General features: G+C 32.5%; 1 protein-coding gene across 3 annotated transcripts in view; it reads right to left on the bottom strand.

Annotated features, from left to right (window-relative positions):
• The window catches only part of tfc (Brevican core protein triforce), a 158,003-nt gene that overhangs the window by 96,110 nt on the left and 49,053 nt on the right, over window positions 1-12,840 (bottom strand). Inside the window, exon 2 of one of the 3 annotated variants that reach the window (XM_088267821.1) lies at window positions 6,629-6,859. The exons of the other annotated variants lie outside the window; for them this stretch is intronic. Within the exon in view, the coding sequence (XP_088123947.1) occupies window positions 6,629-6,859 (231 nt within the window). The remainder of the gene's footprint in view (window positions 1-6,628; window positions 6,860-12,840) is intronic. 3 annotated transcript variants of the gene reach the window in all.

Here is a 12,840-nt window from a genome sequence, read left to right on the forward strand (position 1 = left end):
TAACAGTTAAAGTATACGTGACGGACAAGAATAATTTAATTTGGCACCAAATAAGTAATCTTATCAAAATGCGTACGCGTACTCGCTAATGACAAATTGCGCTTGATAAACTAGTATGCAAATGATTTTGACTTTACCTTGAACGAGTGATTTGGGTTAAGCACTAATGTAGATTAACCAACAATTTCAATTATAAATTAGTATTTTTGTTTAGACGAACATGTTTAATATTAGGCAAATAATCAATACAGTTTTAAAATAGAAAATAATAAAATCTAACTAACTATCATGTCACTTTCCGCGCGGGTAGGCAGAGAGAATATAACGCTACACCACTCTGTCTTTGCAATCATTCTTTGCGTCTTCTACATTCATGCATCATCTCATACATATCCGAATACCCCTACTCCTGACCTGACCACATTCGAGTATTTGAAATGTTTGACCACTCCAAGTTTTCCTATTTCTTCCTCTGCTTCCATTACTATCCTCAATCGCCCTATGAATTTGTCTTACTGTACTTTCTTCACTCATTCGATTCACAATGGAAAAAAAATCTCAATACACCTTTCTTAATTTTATCGATAATTCTTATGTCAGCCTTGCATACCACCATTTGAACATCTATCATACAAAGTTTTGCCGCGAATTCGTTTTGCCGATAGTAGAGAAGATCTACAGGCGCTGATGTCATATGTGTGCAAGGATTTGCTGAGGAATGTTGACAAATCCAAAGTAATGGTTTTTGAAAGAGATGAATCTAAATCTGGTTGTAAAATAGTAGTACAAGGCGAAATTTTTGAACAAGTAGATGATTTCGTAAATTTGGGTAGTATGTTTTCAAGGGATGGAATGATTGATAATGATATAGAAAGGAGAGTGAATTCTGGGAACAGAGTAAATGGTGCATCTAATTTAGTTATACCAAATAAAACCCTAATAAAAAAATAATAAAACCCTTATCCGCACCCCAATGGTGCATAGGGCACTGCGTCATATAAACGCAGTGTTATCTTGATCGTTTACACATGAAGGAAAGGTGATCAGCCCTCCGCTTCAGGTACCAGTCCAGGGTAATATTGAATAAATATGACAGTGAAAAAATCACTTATATTTATTTTACCCCCCTTGGGAATCGAACCCGGGACCTCCAGAACGGTAGCTGAGCGTGCTGACCATTACACTACGGAGGCAGACAAAATCAAACAAAATAAAACCCTATGAGCGAAAATTAAATTTGCAACACACAGTGCAGTCTTGGTTTCAATCCTAATGTATGGAAGTGAAGCATGAAGTTGGCAAAAGAAGGATGAAAGTAGACTGAATGCAGTCGAAATGAGTTATCTCAAACTTATAAGGAGCAATAAATACGCCATACGCAACAAAATTCGTACACTTATTGATGTGATTACCTTTAAATGATCGAATCTAATAAAATAATAAATTTACCGTACATTTTACTTTTGATGTAATTAAAAAAAAAAATTTAAGTACTTTTCTGTCCGTCACAATTAAATCCAGCACTGCCTACCTTTCTCGAATGTTATATAATAACTGAACTATATTTATTTATAAATTTGTGTATATAATTAAAAAGGAATTCTATTTATAATAATTATTAGCGTCTTAATGTCCTTGTTTTCATTAGCCGTTATAAAAAGTCATAGATTTTCTTTTTTTCCGGTAGGTACTTGATCAATTAACTAATACCTAATACTTAACTCGTCAACTCGTAAGTAATTAGAATTATATTGTATAATAATTTGATTAGATAATATGTTGCTTTCTTTAAAAGGAGACATTGCATCCCATATTATGAGTAAGCACATTCAATAAAATAATGTAAAAGTATACAATTCTTTAACATCAACAAAAAAAGGTATCATTTTTTTTTTGAGAAATATGTATTATATTTTACAAATCAATCCTTTTCAATTGCTTGTCTGGTTCTACCTAAATACATTTTGGCAAATTTTAAATGCGAAATGTCCATCAATCGTATTTTTTAAGCTTTTCCTATATTTTAACTATGTGGAGCGAATGGACAACGATAGAATGACTATAAAGTATATTTGGCAAATGTGAACGGGAAAAACAGAACGAAGGCAGCCAAAAAAGACTTGGCACGACCAGATCAATCAGAACCCAAAAGTCTTCGTAATCGGAGGGCATGTATGACTAGATGTATGGATGTGAGGGAAGCTAGGAGTGTATGTCAGGACAGAAGAGTGTGGCATTCCATCCTGTTTACCTACCCCAGTAGAGAAACGGCGTGATGGTAGTACTTTATTTTTACCATTTTCCTAACAGAAAAAGAAACAAATGTTTTTTAAATTGGTAAACTAAATAAATAAAAATAATTAATCCTTTTCATATATATACATCTTAAAATAGAACAAGAAGAAAAATGAAACCCTGGGCATTTACAGGGCTTACGACCGTCAAAGGCTTGGTTTTGATCAACCAAGGCTATGATGGTCGTAAGTCCTGTAAATGCCCAGATATTCATATTCTTCCTTATTTGTGTTGAGATGTCAAAAAACGCTTTCAATTAATAAAGAAATTTTCGAGAATCTTACCAAAAATGTAGAAAATATGTGTTATTTAAAAAAGAAAATCAGTGTCTGATTTTTCCATCTAAAGAGAATTTTATTTTTGTTTTACTTATTATTCTTATTACTTATTATAAATTGAACTTGCTTAAATAAATATTACTCAAATAAGATAAAACAATTTACAATATTTTTGACATCTCACCAATAGATGTCTCTAGTGAAGTTCTAGTGATTCAAGATCAAGATTTTTTTTAAAAATTGGTTCATATATATAGAACAACAATAATTTGAGTAGTGTTGTTGTCAATAATGGGTAGAATTGGTGAATGTTACACGTGTGTAAAGTGATCACTTAAACCAGCCTATGCCGATCGTCAGCCCCGTAAATGCCCAGACTTCCATATTCTTCTTCATCTTTGATGAGATGTCAAAAACTAATATGAAAATAGCTCCTGCAATTGGAGATAATCCAGATTTTGTGGACAAGTAATTGGACACACTCAAAATGTTGTGAAAATGATTTATAACTGAAAGTTCGCTGAAATCAAGCATTTGGACACACTAAAAATATTGTAAAAAAATAATTACCAAAGCAAAAAGCCTAATACCTCCCTGCTGAGGAGAAAACTAGATCAAGAATCTCTAGAGTTGCTAGACAGCGACTGTATGTGCCCCCCTAGCAGTACGGTCAGGTGGCGGAAAGCAGGTTTACTGCGAAATGCTCACATTCCTGCTCCGGGTTGACATTCAGCCGACTTTTCGTACGTTACATAACGTAATTTACATACATACGTGCTCTAATTGGTCGCTGTTGGCCAAGAATTTTATCGCGCAATGTCTTTAGGAGGCTGGTAAAAAATTAAGAGATACGTTGCTTCCTTTTATACAAATAGAGAGATTTCAATTGAGATAAAAACAAGTGTTAGAGTCGTTAAAATAATGCAATGACTCGTAAGGTATTTGATCTTTTGAATTTTTCTGTGTGGAGCAGAATTTTGAATAATTCGTCAAAACATCTATATTTATATTGATATCAACATTTTAATTAAAATTATACAATTATACAAAATAAAGCGATGCGAATGGTGCTCAAGAAAAATAGATATAATTATTTAGAAAAAATAAGAGAATAACTCAACTGGTTATCTTTAAAAAAGAGACTAAAATTAAATATGCTGATCGTTATATACATACAAATTTTTAAATGATAAATTAACCAAATATTTTAAGGATAAAATAGTGTTTTTCATGAACATATCACTAGAAATAAAGATAAAATAAGACTGCCGTTGATGAAAAAAACCGAGTCAATTTTTTTTTAATGTATAAGGGTTTGAAAATGTATGATGAGATGCCTGAATGTATGAAGAATGAAAAGAGTCTGAAAGAATTTAAAAATAAATGTTTTGTTTACTGCAAAAAGATGAAAATATATATAAATGATGTTAATTAAGTGTAAATAATAGTTTACATTAGTGTAATATAAGCTAAGTAAATAAAAAAAACATGAAGAAAAATATGGAAGTCTGGTTATGTACAAGGTTTACGATCTGTCATAGGCTGTTGTTCACAAATCTGTGTTTCTCCACTTAGCATGCAAAATGATCCGGTCTTGTAAAATAATACAGTTCCTTGGATCTCAAAAAAGCAATGAAGTAACTTGCGAAGGAGAGCTCAGACGTCGAATCGCCATTGCCAAAAGTGCCATATCTAAGCTAGACAAAATCTAGAAAGACTGGGGTGTGAGTAACAACATCAAAATATAGCTTGTCAGGAGTTTGGTCCATTCCATTTTTCTCTATGCTGCTGAAACATGGACCATTAAAGCAGAAGAAAGGAGAAAAAAATACGTATTCGAAATATGATGGTGTTGGAGGCGCATGCCCCAAATTCCATGGACAGCTAGACTCACCAACGAGTCCATGCGCCAGGAACTACACTTGGATGGCTTGACTCTGGCCAATATCTGTACCCAACGGATTCTTCAGTTCTTTAGACATGTTGCTCGTAGCAATAAGGATAGCCTGGAACGACTGGTTTTGATTGGTAACCAAGAGGGAAGAAGGGGAGAGGAAGATACCCCACATGATGGACTGATCAAGTTATGGCAGCAGCAGGCACCTCGGTGGTTGGAGCGCTTCGTGCAGCGCAGTCAAAGGATAACTGGAGAAGAGTCATTTCTACGACAAGGGTCACAACCCCTATTAATGAGTAATAAGAGAAAGAAGAGAAAATTATACGTCTAAATAAAAGGATCTCAAAATAACCATAGATGTCTCTAGTGAACTCACATGTACAGTGTCATGAGATTAATGATGTTTGTAGACGTTCAAAAAATTTGAGTAGTGTGTTTGTCAATCTTGGAGAGAATGGTAAATGTGACATATATGTAAAGTGATCACTTAACCATCCTATGACGAGCAATAATCCCTGTAAATACCCAGACTTCCATATTCATTTTCATCTAATGTAATGTAATGTAAATTCATCTAATGTAATGTAAATTCATTTAATATCCGTTTTGACTTTTTACAATGATATTATAATTAGTCTGGTTTCAGACCATGTGAGTGTATGTGACTCTATTCACATAACTGGCGTGCAATTCGGTGAAGTGGAAATCCATGCAATACAAGCAGATTGACGGTACAAACATAGTTCCATAGGCTAGTTTTATTCATCTTATCCAGTGCTGGTCAATCTTAAGGCGGTATAATAATAACAATAATTTTCGATAATTTATATGGCGCCATTTTCGTAAAAATAAAACTACTTCAAGAGGATAATCGATAGCCCGCAACTTAATTTTCTTGAAGCCCAGGTAACATTAAACGTTATTGATTTACAACAAATATATGGTTTTGAATAGAAAAGAGTTATTGAAAGATAAGGAGTTAAAAAAATAATTGAAAAGTGGAGACACGTGAGGCTCTTAGCGCAGCTGATCGCTTTATGAATTAGATGTTTGCGAATACAGCCTTAAGAGAGGAAGAAGAGTAACTTAATCACGCAATTTATCAATTAATTTACCCCATTTAAAAATACACCTGTTTTATTGGAAAACCAATCTACAATAGTTAGAAATAATATCTAGGATGATGAGGGTGATGAGGCCCACTTGTGGTGTTACAGCTGCCCGTGAGTCTCTGTGGTAAAGATAATACTAGACCACAGAATTAAGATGCGATAAGAGAGAGACAGCTCTGAACAAGATGAAGTCTCGAGATAGAAATCAGTCCGGAATTTTAGGTAGTCTGCTATCCTCTACTTATTCCTGGATCTGATACAGAAGCATTAAGCTAAGACAGGTCGTAAGCCTTGTAAATGATCAAACATCCATATTCTCCTTCGTCTTTGTTGAGATGTCCAAAATGTCGAAAAGTGGATTATTTTTTGTACTTAAATTTACTAATATTTTGTAAGATTATTTTGTCGACACATTTATTCTACGCCACTGGTACTGGTAAACTCGTAGTGCAGTTTGGTAAGAACAAGGAAGCGGAACGTGGAAACTCCTAACATATACGTTAATTAGAGCTCTAATTGCATAAATTGTTTTCCGCGCAAAGTAGACAATACATTATTAGACTCTTCTATGGAAGTTTCAAATGTTGGATAACTCGGAAAATACCCGTTACCTATGCCAGTAATTCAAAAGCTGAGACTAACCTTCTTTATAGAACATGTTACTTACTTACTCTGCCAGCTCAAGAGAAGATCCAACGTCAAACGTATCCGCACGCTCTTAGAAAAATCCAACGTCAAATGTTGGAAAATAACCCGGAAAATACCTGTTTTCCATTGCATTAATAAAATAAAAACATGATTTTTCTTCTTGATTTTTTTTTAAAACGAGTAACCTGCTTGCTCAGGCTTGAACGAAGCTCTAAATGTTGGATAACCCAGAAAATACCCGCCACCTATCAGTTATTGAAAAAAATGTGACGTGCTTTCTTCACAGACCGAGTCACCTGCTTGCTCTGCAGTCTTGAGCGAAGTTATAAATGTTGGATAACCCGGAAAATACCCGTCACCTATTATACCCTTCATTAATTGTAAAAACCGTGACGTGCCTTCTTCATAGACCGAGTTGACCTGCTCGCTCTCGACGCTCTGCAGGTTCTCCTCGCGGTCGTCCTCGCCGGCGCCGCCCGAGTCCAGGCCGGCCTCGGGCGGCGCCGCCCGCGGCAGGATGTCGGCCAGCGAGGGCGGGCGCAGGGCGGCCGCGCGCCCCGGGAACAGCCGCCGCTGCAGGTAGTGCTCGAGGATCTCCTGCGTGATGCGGTTCTGCCGCGCCAGCTCGTCTGCGAGACGGAAACAGATGACGTCAGGAAATGTTTTGTCATTTTATTACAGCTTAGGATAACTTGACTCCAGCCTAACCTGACCCTACTCGACTGCTCTGAAAGCTTCCGCTACATTACCAAGTCTGGTTTAAAGACTCTTGGTTTCCGTTCGGACTTATCCAATTACTACTACTGACCTTTATCTGCACCAAATAGTGCATTGGCACTGAATACTAGCCAAACCTAACCTAACATGACTGCAACCTAACCTAACACTACTCGACTGCTATGAAAGCTCCCGCCATTTTAACAGGTTCATTATAGAGACTCTTGGTTTCTTGGAATTTTTACATCAATATATTTTTTACTTTTATTATACTTAACTTTTATTGATCCCTATCTGCACCCGATGGTGCATAGGGCACTGCATCTTAATATAACCTAACCCTACTCAACTGCTCTGAAAGCTCTAGCCACATGACCAGGTCTGATGTAGAAACTTGTGGTTTCCATTAGGATCCATCCATGCAATTTTATTTTACTACTATTGACCACCCAACGGTGCGTAGGGCACTGTATCCTAACGTAACTGAACCTAACCAGATTTCAACCTAACCTAACCCTACTCAATTACACCCATTAGCCGGAGATTTGTAATAAGGTATTTACAATTTTATATTTCAATGATTCTTTAGTTTATTTAAACTTTATAATACAAAAAATATATATTACTCCTAAATTTAATTTTTTAGCTTTTCTGTTCATTGATCGGTACACCCTGTTTAATTTATGACCCTAGGTAGGTACTAATTAAAATAAAAAATTATAGGTTATTTTAAAATATATTGTCAGGTTTGTATAATCTTGTAAACGATGTAATGATATAAAGTGTTAATAAATTATAACGCGTTATTTTTCTAAGAGTTAGTATTTTTACATCAATAAATAACAAATTAATAAAATTCATAAAACATTTCCATCGTCAAAGTTTCGTACGCACTCATATAAATTATAACGCAACATTTTTAAATATAAAAATTTTTCAAGACATATTAAGGTTATAAAAGGCCATATATACATATATATAAATATATATATATATATATATATATATATATATATATATATATATATATATATATATATATATATATATATATATATATATATATATATATATATATATATATATATATATATATATATATATATATATATATATATATATATATATATATATATATTTATATATATATATAAATATATATATATATATATATAATATATATATATATATATATATATATATATATATATATATATATATATATATATATATATATATATATATATATATATATATATATATATAACTATATAATATATAATAATATATTATAATATATAATATATAATAATATATTATAATATATAATATATATATATATATATATATATATATATATATATATATATATATATATATATATATATATATATATATATATATATATATATATATATAATAATAATAATATAAACATCGTCGGGCAAATGTGATACAGCAATACCCAATGGTGCATAGAGCACTGCGTCGTATACGGTATTTAGCTCTGCAACATCACCGATAATATGTAAATAAAAATTAACAAGCTGCCTTATGATTATAATTATAAATAAAATCAAAACAACTATAGTGGTTTATAGCTACCGTGAGGGCTGATCAACAACTTGTGTTTAGAAAGCTGAACTAAATATTACCCATGGATCATGGGTACACCTTGCAAAAAGACATTGCATAGCAGACAGTGTGAGTGGGGTCTTAAATTATATGTTGAAAACAACTCATCGAAGTAAAGTAATAAATACACTTCATAAGGTCGAGTTATGAAAGTCTTCCACTTTCATTGTTAAACTAATTTACTTGTTCCATTTCACTTGAACGGACATACTATATCGCTCATTCCTTTCAAGAACTTCATAAATCAACTATAGTCCATTTTCAGTTGTGCATGTTTTCGGAATGCCCAGAAAATGTACTATATCCCAGCAAAAGAGGCATATTTTTAACTTAATACTTACCCGCTACATGGCAGAAAATGTTGTTTTTGCATTTTGAAGAAAAGGTATTGTTAAATTATTTTTTTTAAATAAACTAAATATTTTTCAAATGGAGGAAAAACCCTCAGGTTTTACCTAAAAAGATCTATTGCACAGTAAAAATCTCAATAAGTGGCTTGATATTTATTTTTAATACATTGTGTTATATTTTTAAACTTTAAAAACGTTCTCCTGAAAATCAAGTTTTTTATTTATGACGTTCTTGAAAGGAGTGAGCGATATCATAACCGTGCATATACTTCTTATGCATGACACTTTTACAGTGATTCTCAAACATTTTGTCATCGGCAGTTGCCAGCATTTAGTGATCCAGTTTGAAGTTTTACTAACAAACTAACTAAACATCACGCTCTTTCCGCGCAGAGGTATGTAGAGATAGTAAAACGCCACACCGAAACGTTTTTGCAAAAAATCTTCGCCTCTTTTGCATTCATGCATCTCAAGCAGATATGGTTTAGACAAATACCTTATCTTCTTCAGTGATGTATCGAAACAGGTTGGAGAAATATTATCATAAATAAGAATGCTTTATATCAAAGTTTTAAGTTGTCGAAATGTTTTTTTTTATCTGAATACGAACGCGTAGAACTATTTTTACTTTAATGCATTAAGGTGTCAGGTTTATTACCCATCCATCCCTCAAAAAGGATAAGAAAATAGTACCATAAATAAAGTTATAATCGCAGTTTTAAGTTATCGTTATGAAAAATAACTTTGTTTTTAAAAAAATATGTATAATATCCATTCTTGAAAATGACCAGGTATTTTTAGAAATCGGTTGGAAGAAAAAAAAATGTGATTAAAAATAAAGTGTACGTGTTATTAATTTTTATAAAGTTTAAATAAAACATTTTGAATGTGTCCAAGAATTTGAGATGTGTGGTTGTCAATAATGGGTAGAATTGGTGAATGTTACACGTGTGTAAAGTGATCACTTAAGCCAACCTTTGACGGTCGTGAGCCCCGTAAATGTCCAGACTTCCACATTCTTCTTCATCTATGTTGAGATGTCAAAATATAAGCTTGAATAAAATGTGCAATGAAGTATCCGCAAAAACCATTTTAAAAAGTGAAAACTTTGAGCTTCGCTGTCGATATTATTTTACGTATATAAAACTGGAATATAATATTATTGGAGAAAATAGCTTACAGGAAACGGAACTTATTTTCCCGAGCACCTAACATCCAAGCGATTGCGCCGGATATCCGATTCATGTGAAGATAAGTGATCCGGAACTAGCTGGCGGTGAACCGAGATGATCCAATCACCCGCGCACTCACCGGAAGCTCTCCCAGACACGTGGGTGAAGGTAATTGGCTCTATTTGTATGAGGATTCTCTCGGATAAATGTGCGGCAAAACGATGTATGATATGTAGATATTCAAATGGTGATATAGCTCATTCCTTTCAAGAACGTCATAAATAAAATAAAAATCAGTTTTTAGGAGAACGTTTTTAAAGTTTAAAAATTTAATACAATGTATGAAAAATAAATATCAAGCCACTTATTGAACTTTTTAGTGTGCAACAGATCTTTTTTGGTATAACCTGAAGGTTTTTTCTCCATTTGAAAAACATTCAGTATATTTAAAAAAAAATAATTTAACAATACCTTTTAAAGTAAAGATTTTCTGGGCATTTTAAAATACGCACAACTGAAAATTGATGGTTTTTGATTTATGACGTTCTTGAAAGGAGTGAACGATATAATAAGGAAATAATGCAAGACCGAGACAAGCATTATCGATAAAATTAAGAAAGGTTTGTTGAGCTGGTTTGGATATGCAAATCAAATGAGTGGAGATTTAATAGTTTTTTTTTTAAATGAGGCTAATGTGGTTGGTAATAGAAGCAGGAGAAAACCGAGGAAAACTCGGCACTCTTGACCTAACCATGCAGTATTTCAAATACTTGGGTGTGGTTATGTGTTGTGGTATGACAAGATGCATGAATGTGGATGAGGCGAGTATTGTTTGTAAATACTTATAAGTGTGGCGTTCTATTCTATCTGCCTACTCTTGCGGGGAAGTGGCATGATGATTAATTAGGTTTACAGAAAACTTGGTATATTTGACGATTCAAAGATTAAACTACAAAACAAATTATACCTTTAGGCTTATTAGAAATATAAAGAATAATGAAAAAATAATTCTCTGCTTAGTTAAAAGCTTACTATACTCGACCCTATGGCCTATCTATGATGCTGCCGTGAAAAACATATGACGAGTTTGCAGGCGTCTCCTAGTACGTAAAATAAATCCATAAGAATCTTACATTTGAATCTTACATCAACAATTACACTAGAGAAATACACGGACAAAAACCTTCCTGTTTAGATCACATTTTGACTAATTCTAACGATATTAACAATATTGATACTATCGTCTGGAAGACGTGTTTAACGGATCACTACTCATGCATTTTTAGATATAATAGTGAAAAAAAGATAAAGAGCCCACCATTACATCAAAATCAGACAAAAAAAAAGTATTATTAATTTAGAAACTCTGTACGAAAGATTATTACATGAAAACTGGTCTCCCGTAGTAGAAACAGAAGAGACGGAGTTATCATCTGTAAAATTTTAAAAAATCTTTCTGGATCATATTCAGGCGTCACAAAATGAAAAACATATAAAAAACCCTATTATCTCCAAGCACCGTAAGATTAAGCCATGGATAACTCACGGACTAGTAATTGCAGCGCGAAAAAAAGAAAAATTATTTAAATTAACTAAAAAACATCCACATGATGATAACCTAAAAAAATACTTTAAAAAATATAAAAACAAATTAACACATTTAATAAAAATAGTAAAAGAAGATTATTTCAAAAAAAGAATCAACGACACTAATAAAGATAGTAAACAAATATGGCAAATAATTAATGAAATAATTGAAAAAAATCGAAAAACTGATCACATAAAAAATATCAAACACAATGACGTCAAAATTAATGTACAGAATCAAACTAAGGAGTGTACAAATATATTTAATACTTATTTTGTAAATGTAGGGAAAAATTTGGCTTGTCAAATTTTAAAAAACAAAACATCCATTACAAATTGTAAAAAAAATCTTCCAAAACATGAAAAAATGCTTAATTTTCTACCAACCGACCATTCGGAAATAGAAAAAATTATAAAAAATCTGAAAGGCGGATCCGCGCCGGGATACGATAACGTTACATCGGGAATATTGAAAAAAGTCAACTATCTGGTGAGTAAGCCGATTGCTCATATCATTAATATGAGCCTAAAAAGAGGAATTTTTCCCTCAATATATAAGCAAACTATTGTTACTCCAATTTATAAATCAGGAGATCCGGAAAATGTCAATAATTATCGTCCCATATCATTAGTTTCTAATATTGCAAAAATTTACGAAAAAGTTGTTAAAAAAAGACTATCAGATTTTATAAATAAATTTAAAATTATCAATGAAAATCAATTTGGCTTCGTACAAGGACTAAGTACCGACGATGCTATAGCAAAAATCACCTCTATTATTAATAATAATTTAGATAAAAGAGAAAAAACTATTGGTATATTTATTGATCTTCGCAAAGCCTTTGACAGCATATCACATAAAAAATTATTTAATAAACTTAAATATATTGGGATAGAAGGAAAAGCTCTATTATGGCTAAAAAGCTATATGACATGTCGCACCCAAAGAGTAAAAATTCTTAACATCTTAAGTGAAATTGAATTAATAAATTTTGGTATACCCCAAGGCACAGTACTAGGCCCATTGTTGTTTATTATATATGTCAATGAAATTTTTAAATTAAAATTAAACGGTAAAATAATATCTTATGCTGATGACACTGTCCTAATTATAAATGAACTTACTTGGGAAGATGTAAAGAACAATGC

The sequence above is a fragment of the Brachycentrus maculatus genome, unplaced genomic scaffold (assembly GCF_059751285.1).
Source record: "Brachycentrus maculatus isolate JH-2025_06_01 unplaced genomic scaffold, ASM5975128v1 h1tg000306l, whole genome shotgun sequence".
In the NCBI taxonomy this organism is placed as follows: domain Eukaryota; kingdom Metazoa; phylum Arthropoda; class Insecta; order Trichoptera; family Brachycentridae; genus Brachycentrus; species Brachycentrus maculatus.